At 36.7% G+C, this 23,664-nt stretch overlaps 1 protein-coding gene and 1 pseudogene across 1 annotated transcript; one reads left to right on the forward strand and one right to left on the reverse strand.

The window, feature by feature from the left end:
* Positions 1-23,664, reverse strand: part of LOC125145344 — an 84,788-nt pseudogene that overhangs the window by 36,311 nt on the left and 24,813 nt on the right.
* Positions 4,349-9,659, forward strand: LOC113650977. Its single transcript, XM_027159553.2, has 9 exons — positions 4,349-5,676; positions 5,975-6,064; positions 6,942-6,995; positions 7,154-7,240; positions 7,419-7,514; positions 7,612-7,630; positions 7,737-7,794; positions 7,952-8,024; positions 8,572-9,659. Exons 1-9 carry the CDS (start codon positions 5,529-5,531, stop codon positions 8,652-8,654), a joined length of 708 nt encoding a protein of 235 aa, XP_027015354.2. The 5' UTR covers positions 4,349-5,528; the 3' UTR covers positions 8,655-9,659.

The following is a 23,664-nucleotide window of genomic DNA, read 5'->3' on the forward strand; positions in this document are numbered from 1 at the left end:
TGGTATAATTCAGCACCGGTTTCATGCGTTCCCATATAGCTGGGGGGCTTTTGTGTTTGGAGGGTGACACTGTGCTAAAACAGATGGGCTCTTTTTCACCACCTATGTACAAAACACCAGTGTGCAGAGTAGCTTTTTGGTGCGAGGAGCCAAAGTGGACAGCTTGGATCTCTGAGCTGTATTTGCATGTGTAGTTTTCAGAGAAGTCAATGTGGATCACTGCCTCCTCTTTTGACAGGTTCTTCTTCAACTCTCTGCAGTAGGAGTATTGTTGATTTATGTTGAATGTGTGTCTTTTGAATTTATGGAGAAGAGTGTGGAATAACTCCACAAGATTGTCTTGTGTGTCCTCCATTGTTGTCTTCAATGTGATCTTGACAGAGGTTGGACCCTCCCTCGCATCTTCCCTTGCTTTCTCTGCTGTGGCCCATTGAGTGAATGCAACCTTTATCAGAATCCTTCATTTCACACATCTTCACATTCAAATGGGAAGCAGAACCACCCCGTCACATTCCTTACCACCACGGCACAAGTGACGGGGTGGTATGTGACGGGGTGGTAAATATCATCCCAAAATGGCCGCATGTCTCCCATGAGGTCTAGTTCCTCATCTAGCATACCTGCATTCTATCTGAAATATAATTTTATTTGCATTAATAATCTTAAAAAATATATAAAAATTAGTTTTCCCTCTCTATCTTGCGTGACGGGGTGGTTGGTTTGAGCTTGACGGAAGCTGCCTAACATGAAAAATCAACAAATAAAGGATGTAGAGGAATGTCAGGACTTGTCTGTTTTTGTTCTTGGCGGCAAAAAGGCTCCAATGATGTCACTTCCGCTTTGTGATGTCATTTAAAGCAACAGTACATCATTTATTTAAAAAGTTAGTGTGATGGGGTGGTAAATCAAATTGAAGGACGCACACATCATAAAATATTTACAAAAAAATAAGGATTATTTGGAAAAAATATCTTATGTGAAAAGGGACACAAATATAATCCTGAAAATAATATCTTTTTTTAAAAATACACAACTAATTTGGTGATATTTTAGATACAAATGTCATGTTGGTCAACATGGACATGTGAAAATGGCTATGTACTAATGCAAAATTATTAAAAATAGTATGTTATTCTTTAAGAATAGTGTTTTTATTATACATCATGCTAACAAGAGCACTTCAATAAATAACTTTGTAAGCACATTTTGGGACATTTTTGTGCCCTATGCATTTCATCAAATGTTGCGGACCCAAATGGCACCTGTTTCGTAGAATGACTCGTGTGTGTGTGTGTGTGTGTGTATGTGTGTGTGTGTGTGTGTGTGTGTGTGTGTGTGTGTGTGTGTGTGTGTGTGAGAGAGAGAGAGAGAGAGAGAGATCCATCTCATCAAACGTTGCGGACCCAAATGGCACCCGTTTCGTAGATTTTCTCGTGTGTGTGTGTGTGTGTGTGTGTGTGTGTGTGTGTGTGTGTGTGTGTGTGTGTGAGAGAGAGAGAGAGAGAGATCCATCTCATCAAATGTTGCGGACCCAAATGGCACCCGTTTCGTAGAATGACTCGGAAACTGTACACAGTATTAGAATAATTAACTTGTACAATCCATGTGACAGGTTAAGCAAGGATAATCTAGAAACTTTTAGAGGGAAAGAAAGTTATAAAGTGGTGTGGTGATTTTAATGATTTAAAAGATAGTAATGGATTGATTGTAGAAGACATGCTAGATTGGGGAGGATTAGTGTGTATCAATGATGGAAGCTATACAAGAGTGGATTTGTCACAAGGAAAATATTCAATATTAGACTTAACTCTAGTCTCTGAAAGTTTAGCTAGAAAATGTGATTGGAAAGTATTAAATCGAAGTACAGTGTGTAGTGATCATTTCCCTATCAGCAGTACAATCGGTTTAGATATAGCACAAACTGTGGTGGAAAGAATGCCAAGGTGGAAATTTAAATCAGCCAACTGGGACAAATTTAAAGAGTTATGTCATAACAATGTTAGAAATTAGTAAGTCTATGGAAGATGTAGAGGATTTTAATTATAAGATATGTGAAGTTCTTCAAAGTACTGCTATAGAAGTAATAGGTAAGAAGAAGGCTGGTATCAGGAAGAAAGCCGTCCCATGGTGGAATGAGGAGTGTAGTGAGGCAATTAGTAAAGCATTTAAGAGAGTTAGAAAATTATTTAATTATAATGAATTTATTCGGATAAGTGGTAGAAAATGAGTGTGAGTGAGTGAGTGAGTGAATGAATTTATTAATTATAAAAAAAAACACAGGGCATAGTGAGGAGAGTAATATGGACATCTAAGAGAAAGTGTTGGAGGGATTTTTGCAACAATATTGGGGAAGATATTGAAATGAATGAAGTTTGCAGTATGATAAGGAAAATGGGAGGAAAGCAAAGAAATAGCAGCATTAGTATATAATGATAAACTAGTCATATCAGACAGCGAAAAAGTGGAGGTACTAGCAGAAACATTTACCTAAGTGCACAGTAGTTCAAATTGGTCAGATGAAATGAGGAGGTATAGGGAACATATCCTGAATAAGTACCCTCAGATACTGGATGAAAAAGGACCATCTGGATGTACTTTAGATTTAGAGTTTACTCTATATGAGCTGAAGAAAGCACTTGCAAGGGTTAAACAGTCTTCACCAGGAAGAGATGATATTTGTTATGAGATGGTAAAACATCTATCAGAGACATCATTAAGTATAATCTTAAGTCTTTTTAATAAGGTGTGGGAGTCAGGGAAGTTACCAGCTGACTAGAAGCATGCTGTTATAGTACCAATAGCAAAGCCAGGCAAGGAGCATACACAACCAAATAATTACAGACCCACTGCATTAACTTCAAACCTTTGCTAATTAATGGAAAGGATGGTAATGAGCAGATTGGTGTATATCATTGAGAAGGATAAAATTCTCACCATATCAAAGTGGTTTCCAGGAAAAAGGCGAAACACAATGGACTCTGTGCTCTGTTTGGAAGCTGAAATAAGAAAGGCACAAGTAAACAAGTGTTAGTAGGAGTATTTTTTGATGTTGAAAAAGCTTATGACATGATGTGGAAAGAGGGACTTTTAATTAAATTAGAAAAAATGGAAATAAAAGTTAGAATGTATAATTGGATCAATAATTTCTTGTTTAAAATAACTATGCAAGTTAGGGTGTCTGAATTGTCTCAGATATATCAAATAGAGAATGGAACACCTTAAGGAAGTGTTAGCAGTCCTATTCTGTTTAATCTAATGACCAATTATATTTTTAATCAGATGGACACGGGGATAGGAAGGTCTTTGTATGTAGATGATGGCGCGCTGTGGAAAAGGGGCCACAATGTGGGGCATGTGGAGAAGTGTATACAGAACGCTGTTAAAAAAGTAGAAAATTGGGCTAATGAATGGGATTTTCGTTTCTCTGTAGCAAAAAGTAATGAAATAATGAATATTAAAATGTATGATCAGCAATTGGAGCAAGTGTCAGTAATTAGATTTTTGGGAACGTGGATGGATTCAAAATGTAATTTTCGAGCTCATATTCAGAAAATGGTAGACAAAGGTAAAAAAGTGATAAATGTAATGAGGTGTTTATCAGGAGTTGAATGGGGGGCATGTCGTCAGTCTCTTAAAAGGATTTATTGTGCACTGATAAGAGCAGCTATTGACTATGGCATTATGGTTTATAGTTCTGCATCTAAAACACCTGTTAAAGATCGAAGCAATTCAATCACAAGCTATGCAAATATGTTGTGGAGCAATAAAAACATCTCCAATAACAGCAGTACAAGTAGAGATGGTGAAATGCCGCTAGAAATCTGAAGGTTCAAATTAAAGATGAGATATTGGATCAATGTAAAGAAACACTTGGATAGTCATCCAGTTAAGAAAGTTTTGAAGAATTGCTGAGAATATGAGTATAAAAAAACTATCAAGCTTTGAATGGACTGCAAATGAGGAAGCACAGAATTTGGGAATTAGTGACATCAATATTGCTCCTTCTGTGGCAACTTCAGCAATTCCTCCTTGGAAATTAATAATTTTAATTTAATTGTATTTAAACATGCCTTTTTAACTCATTACAACGCTAACTAAATGAGAACCCTGAGCTTGTTTCTTTGCAACGAGACGGTTCCATCTGGGGGTAAAATAGGAGACAATGACCCCTGAAGTGTGTTGCTTATGTCCAGTTTATTCCGTTGTTTTGTTTTGGTTGCCGTCACTGCAGAAATCCCCGCTTCACACAGATAGCATGTCGGAAATGGCGATAGGGATTTAAGTGCTGTGGTGACAATCTCAGGGTATTCCGCCATGACTTTAATCAGATCACCGGCAGAGTCCCCTTGCTGCTCCATGGCATGTCTAGGTTTGAGCTGTTTGACACGAACCTAGTGTTACATTTTTCTGTCTGATCCTGGTGGCCAGTAAATTGTCCATTGTGTTCCCCTTTACGGGTGCACTTATTCTAATGCAACTTGTTGGGTTGATTGTGAGTTCAACTAAGTTTGTTATTCTTTTGTTTATTTCAGGAGCTGGAGGCCCCAGTGGGGGAAGCTAGCTGTCTTGGCCCTGTGGTGGTGGTGTTTCTCACAGTGTTTGTTTGCCATTGATATCTGCGTTTCCCTCACTTAGAGTGGGTGTGGTGTGAGTGTTTGTTTGGGAGCAGTGTGTCTTAGGATACTCACTGTTCAGCTAGCTACCCTACTGGTAAGCCTCCACCAGAAAGTTTCTTGTCTTTCTTTATTTTTTTGTCTGTTTGGTCACAGTTTTTATTATTAATTATTGTGTAATAAAAGTATTTGATATTTGTATCCATGTCTCCTGCGTTCAGTGGTAACGAACCTGTGTGCTTTTATTTCTGGTATAAATTTCCCGTTTGTAGAAACGGGGTGGCGTAGTCTGCTTTAATCCTTAGTTGTATATGGTGTCAAGTCTTGCCATCCACCGCCCCGCCACACATGTGAAGGAGCAAGAATTAAACCTATTCAAGCTTTAAGATTCTTAGGTGTAAATGATTTCTCTTCAGGTTCTATTAGGAAATTAATCAAAACAGTCTAGGATATTCCCTGAATTAGTTTTTTTTTCTTAAAACAAACAAGACTGATCAATAGAATTTAACATATAGTTGTTTTATTAATTTATTTTTAAACTTCCCAGCCATTACACACTCCAGTCCAGTAGGTGGCGGTAAATGCACCTTAAGTTGGTTTGCCATCCACCAATAAAAATCAAAAGAAGATATCCACCGCCCTGGAAGTAGTGTAGCAAAGCAGGAAGTGTGTACAGAGTGCTGACAATTTTATTCCCATAATATTTCTGTAATAGTGAAACACAGCAGATAATAAATACATCCTCCAGTTTCAGCCATGTGTCTCAGTCCGTATCCTATTATATCAAATAAAACAGCTTTTTAATGAAAGAAAGTCAGTCGTTCTGGAGTGATTATTACTTTGATAAGAAAGTATGAGGTTTGTAGATTCTGTAGTGTGCAGCAGATTTAATAACTTCAGTAAGACCAGTGACAGATGTGTCATGTGGAGATGAAGGTGATGGAAATAGAGCTGTTTGTTGTTGCAGGTGATTTTCATTTTAGATTATTGCAGTTGCTCCTGGAGTTTGTTAGAGCCTCAGTGTCGATCTACGTCCATTATAATTTGAAGATTGATGTGAAAGGTAAGTACCAGTCCTGTTTCATTACTGTTTATTGTTAGAGGAGAAGCTTTTCCACTGGATGATCCTCACATGGTTTTGTGTACATAAGAAGTTCTAATAGTTTTATTAAAAGCTAAACAGGAAGTCGATCAGGAAGCTAAGAGCTGAAAGTTAAGAATCATTCAGTACAAAAGCTTGACTCTGTGTTTTAGCTTTAAATGTGTTTCACTGCAGTTTAGTGAATTATTTGTACACTGAACATTCAGGTAATAACAGTGTCATGATCACATTGGTGTAAAATGTGTGTGTTTTTTTGTAGAACGTGACGCATTGATCTGTGTGACTACATTCCTCCAAATCTTGATCCTGATTACACTGTTTACAAGACTAAACTATTATTTTTTACCAGGTATTTATTACTTTTTAAATCTTTTTCAGATGCCTTTTGTTTTGAAAGCATATTTTTAAAAACTAATAAATTCAAGTCATTTTAACAGAAATGTTTAAAGCTACATTACAATTATATGTTTTACAGCACTAGAAAATGAGTTTTTTAACCGCTGTATTTTTACAGATTCCTTTAAAAGTGTAAACATATTTATACACAACATTGTTGGTGTCTGTTAATGTCAGTGATTGTCAACAAAATCATGTGAAATGTTAATTTTGTAGAAACAAGTTACATTTAGAAATTCATGTTAGATGAATCTGTAACTCTGACAAATAAGAGGGAATTTAAACCTATTGAGTAGTGACGTCCCCAAATTCAGAAGCAGCTGCACTGATATTCCACCTTGTGTAGAGATAAAGACATGAAACTTGTGCTTCTGTCTGCATTTTATCTCTGACTATTTTTTTATTGATGTAGTTTATATCAGTGCTCTCTAACATGGGTTTATCCTGCTGTTATTCTTAGAACCTGTTTATAGAGAACATTATTCTATACAGAGCAGGATGCAGACAGATCAGTGTAGAAATGTGTCCTTGGTTAATGGGGAACGTCTGAGCTCAGAATTTAATATGATGAATTTCCAGTTACAACAAACAGCTTGGATGTTACAGCTAATAAATTTCACTCAGCAGCTTTTTATTAACAAACACAAGAACAAATTCTCCAGATCTTTGTCATATTTAAAATTATAAATCCCCCTCAGGGCATCTCCTCTCTTTTACAGACCAAATGTCATTAGCATTTGCTTCCATGTAGAACAGTTTAAACTGAAAGTATCTGTTGTTGTGAAATGTACTGTATGATAAAAGAAAAAATAGATATTTTTATTTATCAGAGCTTATGGCTATAATAAATAGACAACGAGGCAACAACACAGAAACTCAGCGAGGTGAGTAAAAATGATTTTCTGTCATAGTAAACTGCTACATCTCAATACGAGTTAAAATCAAGGCCATAAAAGACATTTATACTAAATTACAAAACTATAAACTGAGTTGAAATGGAAAAGTTAATGTTTTCTCTAATTCTCTTGTCTTTGTATTGTAGGTCATTTGGTTGTGTTCATGTTTGGTACAGTGGGGGTTGTGTTTGTGAATGCTGTTGTGTTATCAGTAGAGCTGATCCTAACAGCACGTGAGTGAGCTGTGTGGTCTGTGATTTAACAATAATACAACATTCATCACTGTAAAATGTTAGTGTGAAATTACTGACAGATAAATATGATATTAAACACAACAATGTTGCTGAAATCAGTCCAGTTAATATTTACATGTGGAACTTTCTTTTCTTTTCCACTCATAATTATAAACAGGAAATGGTGAGCGTACAGTGGATCTGCGACTTATTCTCCTACCGACTGAAAGTGTATTTGCTGCGTGCTACCTTGCTTTACAAATATCTACTTTCTGTAAGTATAATCTACTGGATGTGTTTAGTTCTTGTGTTCACTCTAAACATGATTAGTTTCTGTTCTAAAAGACTGTCATGGTTTTTCTTTCACACAGGGAAGGATAACAGAGAAAGGTATGTGTGTATTTTTAAGGGATATAAATATACAGAACGATTTATTTTACTTATCAGTTTTGTTCAGAATGAAGACATGATTGTTTTTTTATTCTCATTATTACAGGTTTAGAGATGAAATAAAGAAGCTGCGACAGAAATGTGTGTGTAAACAGAGACAGAGGGTCAGTATATGACTGTGTGGAATATTTAACATGGAATAAATAGAAGCTTTCATCAAAAACTGGTTAACATCATTAACTTTTGTGCAGTTTCTACATTCTACATATGAGACAAATAAGCAGAACATTTCCTAAAGATTATGTCTCATCTTTAACACAGGATTCACCTCCACAAAGTAATGAACATGAACTGGAGAATCTGGCTTCTGTTCCTCAGCCCTCGGTCTTAGCAGGTAAGAAAAATCCCACATTCTTTTATTCTAGAGTAATTGTGCATATAATTACATAGAGATGAAACAAATAAGAAAACAAAAAAATCTGATCCACAATTTATTTATTTAGGTTCATTATATGTTCATACTGTTATATGTCATACATTATATGTTGATACTGTATCCAGTATCTCCCTGTGTTAATAAGAATAGACAGAGTGATACATTTTCTTATTTATCTCACATTTGTCTCAGGAATATTCTAGTAATAAAGTGGACATCGACTGTCTCAACAAACCCAAACTATCACCCCTCCACCACCACGCTTCACACTTGGTTTAATCTGCTTTATAGCTCTATAGGTGACATGATGTTGCTTTTGGGGTTTTATTTATATGACTGAACATTAAACAGTCTGAGCTTGGACTGAATTTGCTGAGACGCTCACTAATGAAACATACAGAGCAGCTGTATTAAAGGTTCTCCTCACATGTAAACAGTCCTTCTAACTGTAGAATGGTGAATCCTGACTTCTGGCTGTTGTCCTTTTCTCCTTGGTATGATGTAGACTCACACCCGATTGCTCCAGAACCCCAAACTGACCAAAGTTCTGCTTTTATACACAGTCACACCTCACTGATGATGAAATAATGTTGTGGATTTCATTAGTAACCTGCCTGCTAATTACTCTGCAGGAAGCGTGTTCTTTGGGAGAAAAATTATTACTTAAGGTTATTTATTTCTTTATAGATGTTAATGAGAACCACACAATTATTTAGGTTCTGAAACATAAAATATAGAATTGAATTTAGGTGTCATTTCCCCAGAACTCTGAATTTACTGGTTTTATCACTTCAAAGTTTTCTTTAGATGCTTGTAATGTTATTTTTATTTAATACATTTTTTTTATTTTTTTTTGTTTGTTTGTTTTTTTACAATCCTTAGTGTGATACTTAAATGTGAATCTCTTGTCTTCGTGTTTGCTTCTCCAATATAATTGTTTTTATTATTTAATTGGCAGGAATTACGACTTGATTTATTAATTGGCTATTTTGTGACATTATAGAGTAGAGATAAGGATTTAAACTCTATCTGTCATTCTAAACATTTATCTTATTGCTTTATTCATCTGCCACATTCACCTTTATTTATGACATGATAGTCTGTTATTGGACATCTGTGTATAAATCTTCTGGGATAAAGTTTTCTCTTCGTTTATTGCATCTTAGGGAGCTCAGAAATTATATTTTTATATACAGAGCAAAACGATCAGTATGCATATTATCTAAGTATTTCATGTAAGAGTGATGAGTGACAGGTACAAAAAGTAAAAAAAACAAAAACTATTTCTATAATTGTGTATACCGTTCATTACATAATGTTCTGTGTGTTAAAACACTGAATTTTTATTATAAAATTTTTTTGTAAATGTATATAGTTATTTTCTTTTACTTTTTATATGAAACGGAGTGTACAGAATAATATTTTGTGTAAGAGAAATACAGTATTTCATGTTGCTTTTGTTCTACTTTATTATTGTTACTAAATCTCACGTACTGGATCTATAATATATTCAGTATATCAATATATACTGCGTCAAGCTTCCTGGTTTGTTATAATAATAATGAAACAAATAAATTCATTTATATTGTTTCATCACTGTGTTTATTATTTTTGACTACAGATGTTGGTGTGTTTTGTTGTTTGGCGGTAGAAAATGAATGAATGAATAATTCAGAAAGGTGTTTCTACATTCAAATTCTGAACAGAAACAATATTTTAGTGTTTCGTGTCTCCTGTGTCCCACAACACTCCTCTTTAGTCAGAAACCAGCTAAAGTGGAAGACAATAATGTTTAATACAATTCTGTATTGAAATAATCTGTATTGTATAAGAAATAAAAAATGTCTGAAAATAAAACGATGAGGGTGAAGATCTTAATGAAGAACAAGAAGTTTATCCCAGCATAAAATACCAAGACCTTGTCTTGGTATTGTTACAGTTATCAACCAAGTGGTCACTTTAAATGGTAATCGCAGTCACGTAGACCCTTTGTTTGTGGTGATCCTTAATATCCTGCTGCTGTTCCCATATTTATAATTGATTCAAGTTTATACGTTTAGAGTCCTAAATGTATTACCTTATGATACTTAAACCTTTTTAGGAATGAGCTCTTTTAGATGTGTACCTTGGAGTAGAATTTCTTGCACGGATGAACACTTGTCACATGCGACCCCTACTGGACGGACAGAACAGGCTTCCTTCTCCTGGAGTGACTCCTTGTCATCTCTGTTATGGTAGGCTTTCAACATATTAATATGACATACCCGTTTTTGACGTTTTCTGTCTGACTTACGCAATACATAATCTGTCTCTCCCCTCTTCTCCAAGATCTCATAAGGTCCCAAAAAAACGTGCAGTTAATGTGCACCCCGGAACAGAAAGTAGAAACAGGACTTGATCGCCAACTGTAAAAGACCTCTTGACAGCAGATTTATCATACCAAGTTTTCATCTTTCCCTGAGTCTTAGACAATGACATCATGGAATTTACTGACATAGTCTAACACATTTGTTTTCTTCGAGACCTCCATACCTAACATTCTCTCTTTTAGAACTTTCAATGGTCCTCTCACGGTATGGCCAAAGACCAGGTCTGATGGGCTGAACTTAAGGGACTCCTGCACAGTTTCATGGATTGAAAATAACAGCAAGGGAACACCTTCGTCCCACTCAGACACTGTATCAATGCAGTATTTTCTAAGCATAGCTTTCAAGGTCTAATGGAATCTTTCCAATGACCCCTGACTCTCTGGGTGATAAGCACTGGATATACGGTGTGTGATATGGAGTGATTTAAAAACCTGAGCACACAATTTAGATAGAAAATTAGTCCCCTGATCCGTCTGGACAATCCTCGGCAAACCAAATGTGGTAAAGAACTTTGTTAAAGATTTAACCACTGCTCAGGATGTAATTTTGTGGAGAAGAATTACTTCTGGGTAACTGGTAGCCATACACATAATCGTCAATAGAAACTGATTACCAGATTTGACCTTGGGTAAAGGACCAACACAAACTACTATGACATGCTCAAATGGTTTGCCTATGACAGAAATTGGGATTAATGGGGCTGGTGGAATCACCTGATTCGGTTCCCCAGCATACTGGCAAACATGACGAGTCTTGCAGTACTGTACGACGTCACGCTTCAAACCGTACCAAAAGAAATGTTGTAAAATGCGGTTGTATGTTTTTGTCACCCCCAAATGTCCAGACAGCAAATGATAGCACATGTTGACGAAATATAGATGGAACCACAATCTGACAAACAACATTCCACTCCTCCGCGACAGTATTATTTCTATGCCACCTCCGCATCAGTAGTCCATCTTTCAATAAAAATGAGACATTGTCAAGTGCAGGTTTCTCAGCCAATTTAAAGCATTTTACAAATGAAACATTATTAATCTGAGCTTCAATTAGTTTTTCACGAGTTACAGACAATATCAATGGGTCGCTCACTACTGCCTCATTCCCCTGATCACTGACCTGAAGCTTGTCTTCAGGCATTTCCTCAGTCTCCTGATCTGAATACAAGAAAGAGTCAAATAAAGACACATTACCATTTTTCTCTGATTGCGCATGTGTTATCATGCAAGCAGTAAATGCACTTGGATAATTCTGAGACAATTCATCAGAACCATGCTCCGTCGACAGGGTGTCAACTACCTCCAGCGAAGGTACCACTTTCCCTCCAGCCAAATCATTACCTAAAATGAAAGATACACCTTTCACCGGTAAAACAGGCTGTATGCAGATGAATACGGTGCACTGGGACTCTCATGACCTCCATGCTGAAACTCTGTACAAGCCTACTGGATCCAACTGATGTTTGCCATCTGTGCACACAAACGACTGGGCGGCGCCCGTGTCTCTTAACACCTGCACTTCTACCTGATCTTCCTCCCTATCTGATAGTGATACACAAAAGAAATGATTAGTAAACACGGTCAATTTCACCTTTATTCTGTACAGAAGGCGCACTCTGACTAACAGTATTCACAAATGCCACCTCTTTTGTTTGGGCCTGCTGCTTGCACTTTAGGGACAAACACTCTGCTATAAAATGTCCTTTCTTATAACAGTAAAAACACTCACATTTCTTTTGGCTTTTCACCCCTCAGTTTGGGCTGCTGAACCTTCGACGGTGGCCTAAAAAAACTCCTTTCTGCGATCACTGGCTGAAAAACGCTTCGGTGCGTGAGCACAAATTCGTCTGCTAACACCGCTGCCGGAGATAGTTGTTACTTTATGTTTGTTCAAGTACAGTACCATCGTCTCGGGAAGACACTGTTTAAAATCTTACAAGTAACACAAGCTCTCTAATGCCCCTTTTCCACCAAGGCAGTTCGAGTGCTGGTTCGGAGCCAGATCCTAATGTTGAACCAGTTCTTTCTGTTTCGACCGCCAAAGCACCTGCTCCGAACCAGGAAAAGTGGTTCTTAACCATACTTTTATCTATAGTTACAAATGTTTTAGGCTCAACATAGAAAATGCAGGAGATACAAATCCAGATACATCCTCTGCTTTAGACAATAATATTCAAACTTGAATTGTCAAATATCTCATTAATCAACAGGTCAAAAGGTTTTAGTTTTGTGAATCTCCTTAAAAGCATTTTCCTGAGCGTTATTGAAAGAGAGAACGTTAATTTGGGAAATGCTACAATTACACACAGTATTTATTTCAGATTTCCTTTAATTCATTGATAAACCTGAAGCCGCTGAAGACAACTGTAATGTCTGCAGTGTAACAGGAACCTGATTCTTCTCTTCAGAAATAAACATGGATCATCTGCCAGCTGGATAATAACATAAACCTGATCTGAACTGCTGTCTTTTTACTGTCAATTTTTTTTAGACATATCGTACTTTGTCTATGTGTAATATTGTTTGAACATACAGTATTCACACTGGTCGGCAGGGCTCTCAAGTGTCACGCATTGAGCGTGACAGTCACTCATTTCGGTCTTTTTTCACGCTCTCCCGCCACACATTTTGTCACGCAGAAAAGCTTTTTGACTATTTATCATATATTAAACATATTTAATATTATTTTTATTATTGTTTAATATTTAAGACGCACTGCTGTCTCTATGGAACCGGGCAGGAATCAAGCGCGTCTCACCTGGAGTTCTTAGTCGAGCCTGACACTTATCAGCCAATCAAAAAAGAAGCTACACAATAGCCAGTCAGAAAATAGCACTATTGTATATGGGTAAGATTTAACCCAGCAACCAATGAAGAAAAAGCAAATCCTGGAATTGTTCAGCATCATCCTCGTTCACCCACAGAGAAAACCACTGGAGCTGCGAGCATCACTTGAGCACAGAGTAAGTCATGATCTCCTGTTGTAATGTTACGTACAACAAATTCAAAACTTGTTTGACAAAAAAAAAAAGACATTTTGACTGCTGTTAGAGAAAGTTCATGAGTGTCTGTAACTTAGCCAACAGTTTTACAGAGGGTGTGAGAAAACTGACTGTCTGACAATGCCCTGACAATGCTTGAGAGCCCTGGAGATGCATATGGTCTTTGAGGACAACAAATCCCAATCAGTATACATTTCCTGGACTGTATGACTATAAGCACACAATCCAGTGTCACCCGAATGAGGATGGGTTCATTTTTGAGTCTGATTCCTCTCAAGGTTTGTTCCTTTTCCATGTAAGGGTTTTTTTCCTTGCCACAGTCACCTCAGTCTTGTTCATTGTGGATAAATACAAACAATACAAAGTCTAACATTAATCTTGAATGTTTGTATAATAATCTTCGTATAACAGGGCTGTCAAGTGTCACACAATGAGAGTGACAGTCACACATTTTGGTCTTTTCTCACGCTCTCCCACCACACATCATATTTCTCACGCAGAAAAACTTTTTATCATATATTAAATATACAGTGTGATTATAAATATACAGTCAAACAAATAGTATTATATATAGTATTGCAGAATCCAACTGGAGCTGCTAGATCTCTAGATGAACACATTCTCACAGAGTCAGCCTCATCTCAGTGGAGGTCCAAAATCTTCAACGCGGAAGACGATCGGGGCTGGTATAATTTCTGGATGCCTCGGGATGGGTAGAAAGAGAGAAGCAGTGGAGAGGATTATGTATTGTTAGGTCAGATATGTAATATGAGGTCAGATATGTAGTGTGAGGTCAGATATGTAGTGTGAGGTCAGATATGTAGTGTGAGGTCAGATAAGATTTTAAACCAGGCTGCTGCATTCTGATTGGTGGTCAGATGTTAATTAATTCTCTAGAACAGCAGTTTTGTCATTAGTGCACTTTTACTTTATGAGCTCATCCTAAAGCTAATTAAATCACATGTAATTGATATTGCAACAGGAGACACAAAGGATTTTTATATTCCAGCTCTGATAGGTGAGCAGCCGATCATGTCCTCTCTCACACTTCACACTTTGTATCTCTGTTCACCTGCAAATTCTGCACTACAGTTAGAACCGAATCAGAGGCTCATCCAGCTCTCGAACACCAGCCCTTTATTCCCGCTGTGCTTTTTTACATCCAGTCAGCGCCGTGTATGTTGTCCTGTGTGCTACACCTCAGGTCCAGGATCAAGAACCTTATTTCCTTTCACTGGATCTAGTGATGATGTGATTACAATAAAGATGTGCCTGAGTCATTCAACTAAATCAGATTAATAGAGTTAAAGGTCTGTCTGTTCAGATTCCGGAGCTGAACAATGCATCGGTGCATATGAGAGACCGAGGACAAGTGGAAACCATCATCAGCAACATGCAGAGAGCAGGAGCTTCTACACTGCAGGTACTCAGGAAACTAGTATTAATTTCGTCAGACGAGACGAAATATGTTCGTCAACAACCTTTTTTTTTTTTTTCATGACCGAGATGATGACCAGACTGCACCACTGTCCAAAAACGCTGACTAAGACTAAATTAACATGCATTATTGTTGACGAAAAAAGACGAGATAAATGTTTTGTATAAAATAAAAACTAATATAAAATCTCTCTTCATATTCATCTACAATTGTGTGTGCTTTTTCATCAGCTGTTACGCCTTTAAAACATGTGTGTAGATTATGTGGGGGACATGTCCCCTGCAATTTTTGTAAAATAAATTCGTCCCCCTCACTTTTTTAGTGGAGAGTTGTGTTCACCACATGTTGAGGTTTTAATGGAGCGATATATATAAATTCAGAGTGATTTAAAATTCAAAGAGACAAGAAAGTTTAAGATAGTCTATACATGACGTTCACGGCAATCACTCACTTGTCACGTCATCATCACGCGCCCCCAGTACTGTAGCTCGAGTCTCACCCGTGGTCCACCATTCGGGTACGATGAGCTCAAAGCGGCAAAAAACGCTTCACTCCTTTTTTTTTATAAAAATGTCAAGCAGTGTAAGTTGGCATATGGTATCCGAATTGTGTTGCACAATGTTTAGTAACTCTGCCTGTTGCGCTTGTTGAATAATTATCAAGTTTTAATTTAAAGGATTATAAGGAAAACTTATGACAAACGTTATATAAACTCTCTTCTTGTTATCAAAACCCTTCAAATAAGAATAAAGATAATGTTGAACTGAGATTTTACAGCATGTTTAACTCTGCCAATTCTACCTATCAAGTATGTGTCACTGTATGTACACGACAGAGACGAGGACGACATTAAAGATGTCATTTTAATAATAAGGTGCAGGTAAATCACATTAAACAATATACTCTTAGTACCATTATAAGGACATCTTTGTACTTTATACTCAAAAGGGTACACATTACTACCTTAGAGGACCAATGTGTACCTTAATGTATAAATGTAATGTATAAATTATACATTTTTGGGGTTAAATAAGGTACAAAGATGTCCTTTTAAGGGTACTGTCCCAGTGGCATGCTGTTCTATTTCTTTCTTTCTTTCTGTTTTATAATCATATATAATCATAAGGCATATAAAGCATGATTAAAAAAATCATGATTAAAAATAAAACCTGTCATTCACACAAGGGTTAACTGGAAAAAAAAACAGATAACACTAGACATTTCGTCCCCCCCACTTTTTAAATGATGGCTACGTCCCTGCTTTAAAATATTCAGAACGAGTCCGCAGCTTTGCACTGTTATTCAGGTTACAGGTCTCATATGCCTGTGGCTGCAATGCGAAACTGCTGAACAATTGTTTTGCTTCCGCTAAAGAAAATAGTGCGCTCCGTCTCTACGGTTAGAATCCTGAGTGTCCATACTGTATGGCAATGCTCTGTTTTTCATGGCAACGGTGTGTTATAGTTAGCAGCGGTCTGTTATCAAGGAATAAAATAGTGTGTGTGTAGAAAGAATTCGTCCACACGTCGCTGAAAAAAAAAAAGACCCGATGACCGGTCTTTGCATTATGATTAAAAGCAGTATCAATAAAGTAAAACATGTGATGTGCAGTCAAGCTCGAGTGTATGCACTGTTTAAACGAGTGTTCTCAACTTCTCACTGATACTTTTGTGATTCGAGGAGTTTTGACAAGTTTTATAGCCTTGATATTGTTTTTTATTCAAAAGTGGTGACAGAAAAAACTCTTTACCCCCAACCTGAAACCTCTTCCCCTGTCACAATCACATTATAATCAAAATTAATAATTAGGCTTAAAAGCAAATGTATATGTAAGGGAATCAAGTTTAACAATTACATGTAATATTGCTCCAAATATCCTCAATAATGGTGTGTGCAATACCATGTATAACTTGCGTTAAGTTGGTAATTTACTTCTCTGCTAGGAGTTTAAAAGAAGAATCCTGTGCTTGTGATTCTACCAGTGTTGTAATGTAATACTTCGTTACTGTACTTAAGTAGAAATTTCACGTATCTGTACTTTACTTCGCTATTTAAATGTAGGTCAACTTTCACTTTTACTCCACTACATTTCCTAGATAAAATGTATACTTTTACTCCGTTATATTTCCACTAAGCATCTTCGTTACTCGTTACTACAAAATAAAATCAGAAGAAATGTGTGTGACTGCAATAAGGGATGTTTGGCGAATTGCAGATTCCTAGATTGCATTACGCAGCTCTAATGATGTGGTTAAGCTAGCAGTACTCAAAGCTTATAAGTTAGTCCCAGAGGCATATAGGCAGCATTTTTGTACTTGTAGAAAAATCGCAAGCCAAACATACATTGAATTCGTCCGAGATAAGGGAATTCTTTTTGATTGATGGTGTGCTTCTAGTAGAGCAGAGGATTGTACGTCACTTATGCCTCTTTTCCACCGGAAAGAACCGGGTGCTGGTTCAGAGCTAGCGCTGGTTCTGGTTCAAAGTTGGTTCCACGGGCGAACCTTCTAAGAACCGGTTTGCCTTTCCACCGGCTAGAGAGCCATCACAGCGCCGAGTGTGACGTCACTGTATACGTGTCACGTGTCCCAGCAACGTTAGCGCAGCAGCGGCAAACACAAACACAACAACAATGGCGGATGTTGCTTTACTGTTAATGCTCATGGCTTTGCGAACCTACATTGGCATCCAAACGCGGCGAATAAAACGTGTACGTGCAGCCCCGTGTAATCTGTATAAACGGAGGTTGTAATCGATAAAGTACATAACGTTATTTTATCGTTAACACAGAAAAAAATGTAGCTACCTACTATCATGTGTGCTGATAATGTATCATATCGCGGTAAAGTAAAAGTGTATTAAACATTAGTATACTTAAGGTACATTATCAAATGCACTAACAGTAGCCCCGCCCACAGCTCCTGGCGCAAGCGGTTCTTAAGTCTAGACCAGCAACGTTTTGGTGCTACTTAAGTTTGTTTGACTTCAACACACACTGTTCTGTTAACTGTATAAAATATTGTGGTGACAAAATCATTTTGGTTTCTCATTCCTAAATTGAAAAATGAGGTTAATTAAAATTGATACTTGCTCCCAATTTTAAACAGCTCATAAAACGGCACAGCAAATTAACTTTATGACTAATTTCACACCACAAGCTTCTGTCATATGGAACAATCAGAGCATATTGTGGAAAAGTAAAGCTTTTTTTAATCCTGGTTCAATAATGATATGATTTCTGAACCTGATTTACGGAATGAAAATGGTGACGTACTGTATATGAATCTAATGACCTACGTAATATAAGAGTGACATGCAGCCAAATGACTATGTGCAATATAAGAGAAATATCTAATTTTAATTAATTAAGAATCTAAATTACTTTATAAATCCTAAAGCTAGAAAGAGCTTATCAGTCTGATCAGAACAGTGTTCCTGCAGGAACAAAACAATCCGGAATGAGATTACCTTAATTACCTTATGACAAAGATGTAAAAAAAAAAAAAAAAGTATAAGTACAGTATGTTATAACTAAAGCAGTGATCTCAGCATATAGCAAAAAATTTGGACAAGTTTAATATTCATTTTAAAGTGCAATTTTCATTTTGTAATTAGGCCCAGAATAACACAACACAACATAATTATATATCTTTTCTTTTTTTTTTATTTATTCAGCAGAATATTGTGAAAAAAGATTATCAATGTTGATTTTCCAAATACCAATCCAAATATTTTTTTAATAAGGGTGCTACATAATAATAATAATAATAATAATAATAATAATAATAATAATAATAATAATAATAATAATGGTATTTAGTTAGTTTTATTGTTTCTTATAATGATTCTAAAGCAAGAAAAACCTAAGCTGTGCCTTGCAAAAGTATTCATACCCACTTTTTCACATTTTGACAAGTTACAACCACAAACAAAAATGTATTTTATTAGTATTTTATGTGATAGACCAACACAAAGTGGCATATAATTGTGAAGTGGAAGGAAAATGATACATGGCGTCCAAATTTCTTTTACAATAAATATCTGAAAATTGTGGTGTGCATTTTTATTCAGCCCCCTTTTACTCTGATACCCCTAACTAAAATCCAATGAAACCAACTGACTTCAGAAGTCACCTAATTACTAAACAGAGTGTACCTGTGTGTAATTTAATCTCAGTATAAATAAAGCTGTTTTGTGAATCCCTCATAATTGTGTTAGGGAACATTAGTAAACAAACAACATCATGACGACCATGGGCGGTTCTAGACCTATTTTAGGGTGGCTCCAGCCCCCCTGCCTGTGATCTCAGCCACCCTAATACCATAAGTCTAATTTTTACTTTTAAAAAATAAAAATTATGTTAAAATGCAGGACATGACGTCGATGGAAAGAAAATTATTTATCAGTTTGCTCAGGGAACGATTTTTTTTTACTTTAATTTTATACGCATGCGTTGTAGTCTTTCAACAGAGCATCAGCTGTCTGCTTTATCGGAACGGAGAAGCACAGGCATGTAGTTAGTTTTCACAGTATAGTAGCATAGCATAGTAGTTTCAGTAGTTTTCATTATTTAATTGGAGACATTTCTTTTAAAATGTATGTACACAGTATACAGTATTATGTTGACATTAAAAAAAACAGTTATACCAGTAGAATTTCACTATTCTTATTACCAGAGTTGATAGCACAAACAAAATATTAATGCAAGCAATTCATTCAATACTAAATAAAAATAACATTTATTGATTTGGTCTTTGTCTTGTGAATATTTTTTTATTAATGACTGCATTCATTGGACACACTGTTTGTAGAGAATGCACACATACATGAACTGATTTGATTCAAGACTGACATCATTACATCATGCATAAAATTTGTACACTTTTGCCATTTTAAATAAAACCATAACTTTTGGCTTACTATGTAGTCATATAATATATAATATAAAACTCTTCTTGTTTTAGATTCTCACTGAGGGCTAAACCCCCTAAAAATGAAATCCTAAAACCGCCCCTGATGACGACCAAAGAACACACCAGAAAGGTCAGGGATAAAGTTGTGGAGAAGTTTAAAGCAGGGTTAGGTTATAAATTAATATCCAAGTCTTGAACATCTCACGGAGCACTGTACAATCCATCATCCGGAAATGAAAGAGTATGGCACAACTGCAAGCCTACCAAGACATGGCCGTCCACCTAAACTGACATTAATCAGAGAAGTAGGCAAGAGGCCCATGATATCTCCAGAGGAGCTGCAGAGATCCACAGCTCAGGTGGGAGAATTAGTTGTGCACTCCACAAATCTGGTCTTTGTGGAAGAATGGAAGAAGAAAGCCAATGTTGAGAGAAAGCCATAAGAAATCCCGTTTGCAGTTTGTGACAAGCCATGTGGGGGACACAGCAAGCATGTGGAAGAAGGTGCTCTGGTCAGATGAGACCAAAATTGAACTTTTTGGCCAAAATTCAAAACGTTATGTGTGGCGGAACCCTAACACTGCACATCACCGAGAACACACCATCCCACCATGAAACATGGTGGTGGCAGCATCTTGTTGTGGGGATCCTTTTCTTCAGCAGGGACAGGGAAGCTAGTCAGAGTTGATGGGAAGATGGAAGGAGCCAAATACAGGGCAATCTTTGATGAAAACATGTTAGAGTCTGCAAAAGACTTGAGACTGGGGCGGAGGTTCACTTTCCAGCAAGACAATGAGCCTAAACATACAGCCAAAGTTACAATGGAGTGGTTTAGATCAAAGCATATGCATGTGTTAGAATAGCCCAGTCAAAGTCCAGACCTAAATCCAATTGAGAATCTGAGGCGAGACTTGAAAATCGCTGTTCACAGAAGCTCGCCATCCGATCTGACTGAGCTTGAGCAATTTTGCAAAAAAGAATGGGCAAAATTTTCACTCTCTAGATGTGCAAAGCTGGTAGAGACATACACCAAAAGACTTGCAGCTGTAATTGCAGCGAAAGGTGGTTCTACAAAGTATTGACTCAGTGGGGCTGAATACAAATGCATGCCACACTTTTCAGATATTTATTTGTAAAAAAAAAATTTGGACACCATTTATCATTTTTCTTCCACTTCACAATTATGTGCCACTTTGTGTTGGTCTATCACATAAAATCCTAATACATTTTTTTGTGGTTGTAACGTGTCAAAATGTGAAAGTTCAGTGGATATGAATACTTTTGCAAGGCACTGTATTTACTCAGCAGTCATGAAAGTCACCAGTGGTTTTGGTTCGTCTTAACTGTGTGAATCTGCTTTTCTGTATTTTATTAAGAATAAACAGTCTTACTGATCCACATCTGGAGGATTCAGTGTCAGGTTACAGTCCTGTAACCAATAGATATTATACAGTGTTGAGCTGAACAGTAAAAACAACATTAGAGAAACAGCTCATCCATCGCTCTGACATCCCTGATGAGAACATTTTCACCCTGTGTTCACACATCATGGCACAACATCAGCTTCGTATTCCCAAGGATAGGTTTACAGCACTTAATCTGTATCTTGCACTAAGACAAGAGCTTATTACAGTGTTAAATATTGTGAGATTAAAACATGTTAAAAAGCCATTAGCACTAAAAAGTTGTTATGGACAGTTTAACAGACAGCTTTATCAGATTATTATTAGAGTTCCATTCATTTCACAGATGTTTTAAATGTTATTGTTGAAGTCTTATATACTTCATATGCATATTTTAATAAAAGGAGACAGCTTTCTTTTTGATTCATTTTCGTTATTTTTGAAAACTGTAGTCAGTTGAATAGTATAAATTAATGAACTCCTGATGAAAAAAAATTCAACATTTTAAACATGAAACTTTTTCTTGCAATATAGAAGCCTTTATTATTGCCACATATACATTACAGCACAGTGAAATTCTTTTTCATACCCATTCTTCACATACCCCAACTGAGGAGGTTGGGGTCAGAGTGCAGGGGCAGCTATGATACAGCACCCCTGGAGCAGGGAGGGTTGAGGGCCTTGCTCAAGGGCCCAACAGTGGCAGTCTGGCTGTGCTGTGCCTTGATGTGCAGGACAACAAAAATAACAACAAAAATTACAAAAATAACAAGAAAAATAAGTACATGTCAGGAAACTTTGATGAGATGGAGGCTGTGGATGAGACAAAGAAACAGTCATATCCTGCTGCACTGTCTGACCACCTAGGATAAACACAGATAGACAGATAAAGATAAATGTAACTCTAATTAAGGAATATAACATACCTATTCTTTTTTATTATTGGCATCCTTACCTTTACACAATATCCATTACCCATATGTTTGCATCGAGGTCATTTATGAACTCCTCCCCAAACTCAGGGTATGAAGTACTTTCCTAACTGGAAACGTGCTTTACGTTGTACTGTATGTAATATTTAAGTAATATTTTAATCAGATGCTACTTCCATTCGTGCATTTAAAAGTAGCATGCAATTTTAAATAGTTCTGCAATTTTATATAATTTTTAAAGACTTATTTGGTTAATATGTTTCTTAAATAACTATACACAATTGCATCTTATTCCTTTATTAATCTGTGCGCACAGTTTGTAAAACAGAGGGAACAGTTTAATAACCCGTGAGTACGGTTTATAAACTGAGGGGACGAATTACAAAACCCTCATCACAGATTTGCGGATTTTGTTTTCTTTTCTCCAAGGGCTGACCAGGCGGGTCTGTACAAAGCCCTCATTGTTCTAGCCGTGATTTAAATTGTATTTCACAGAAAGCGACACTTGATTTACAGAGAAAACATTCCATTAACCACATGACACATACAGTGAAGTTTGATCCTTATCATTGTGCAGAATAGTGATGGCCAGTTCGTGAACGAATCGTTCTTTTGAACCAGTTCTTTTTAGTGAACTGGATGAACCGGTTCACCAAATCGGACTGATTCGTTCTAAACAGTTCGCGACTTGAGTCAGCGCTGATCCACAAGTTACTAAAGTTACTCACTTTCAGTCATGCCCGGAGTATATGTAACTCCTGTACACTGAACTGACATGTTGTGCTGAGAGAACTGTGAGCGCGAGCTGTTGATACTGCGCATGCGTGAATTACTGAACCGATACAGCGAATCATCAGTACACTGAACTGAGAACTGTTTCTAGCGGACGCGTCCGAGAACCGAAGAACTGTTGATACTGCGCATGCTTGAATAACTGAACTGGTACAGCGAATCACCAGTACAATGAACTGAGAACTGTTTCTTCATCCGACATACTGTTGATGCTGCGCATGCGTGAACCTTCAGAGCAAATTATACATATTGGGATATGCATAGTAACTAGTTATAGGCTATTAAACATTTTTATAAAAAATGTTAAAATGATAAAATCAGTATATGTCACTCAATATATGTCATTTTATTGTACTATTGACTATTGTGCAGGTTAGTCTGTATTTTTATATGCCGCTTTTTGTAAATTGATGAAGATTAGTTTATTAACTTTATATCTTTAAGACACGTAAAACATCCACGTTTGCACATAAATGCCTGTACTGCGTGTTTTAGTTGCAAAACTTAAATGTAAGAAACGTATTCAACTAAAGTTAGAATTACAAAGAACTGTTCGAATGTGATAAATTGATTGTATTAATATCTGCCGGCAGCGGGATAATGGAATTTGCGTCATTACGTCATTGTGAATGACGTCATTACGTCAGGACGTAAAAGAACTGGTGAACTGGATTTTTGAACTGGTTCATTAAATCGAACTGTCCGAAAGAACCGGTTCGCGGAAAAGAACCGAACTTCCCATCACTAGTG

This window comes from Tachysurus fulvidraco, chromosome 8, assembly GCF_022655615.1.
Source record: "Tachysurus fulvidraco isolate hzauxx_2018 chromosome 8, HZAU_PFXX_2.0, whole genome shotgun sequence".
Taxonomy (NCBI): Eukaryota; Metazoa; Chordata; class Actinopteri; order Siluriformes; family Bagridae; genus Tachysurus; species Tachysurus fulvidraco.

Coding starts and splice junctions, on each gene's coding strand:
- LOC113650977 (XM_027159553.2), top strand. CDS start 5,529: ATGTGTCATGTGGAGATGAAGGTGATGGAAATAGAGCTGTTTGTTGTT. Junction 7,795..7,951: donor TGTGTAAACAGAGACAGAGG/GTCAGTATATGA, acceptor TCTTTAACACAG/GATTCACCTCCACAAAGTAA. Junction 8,025..8,571: donor TCAGCCCTCGGTCTTAGCAG/GTAAGAAAAATC, acceptor GGTATGATGTAG/ACTCACACCCGATTGCTCCA.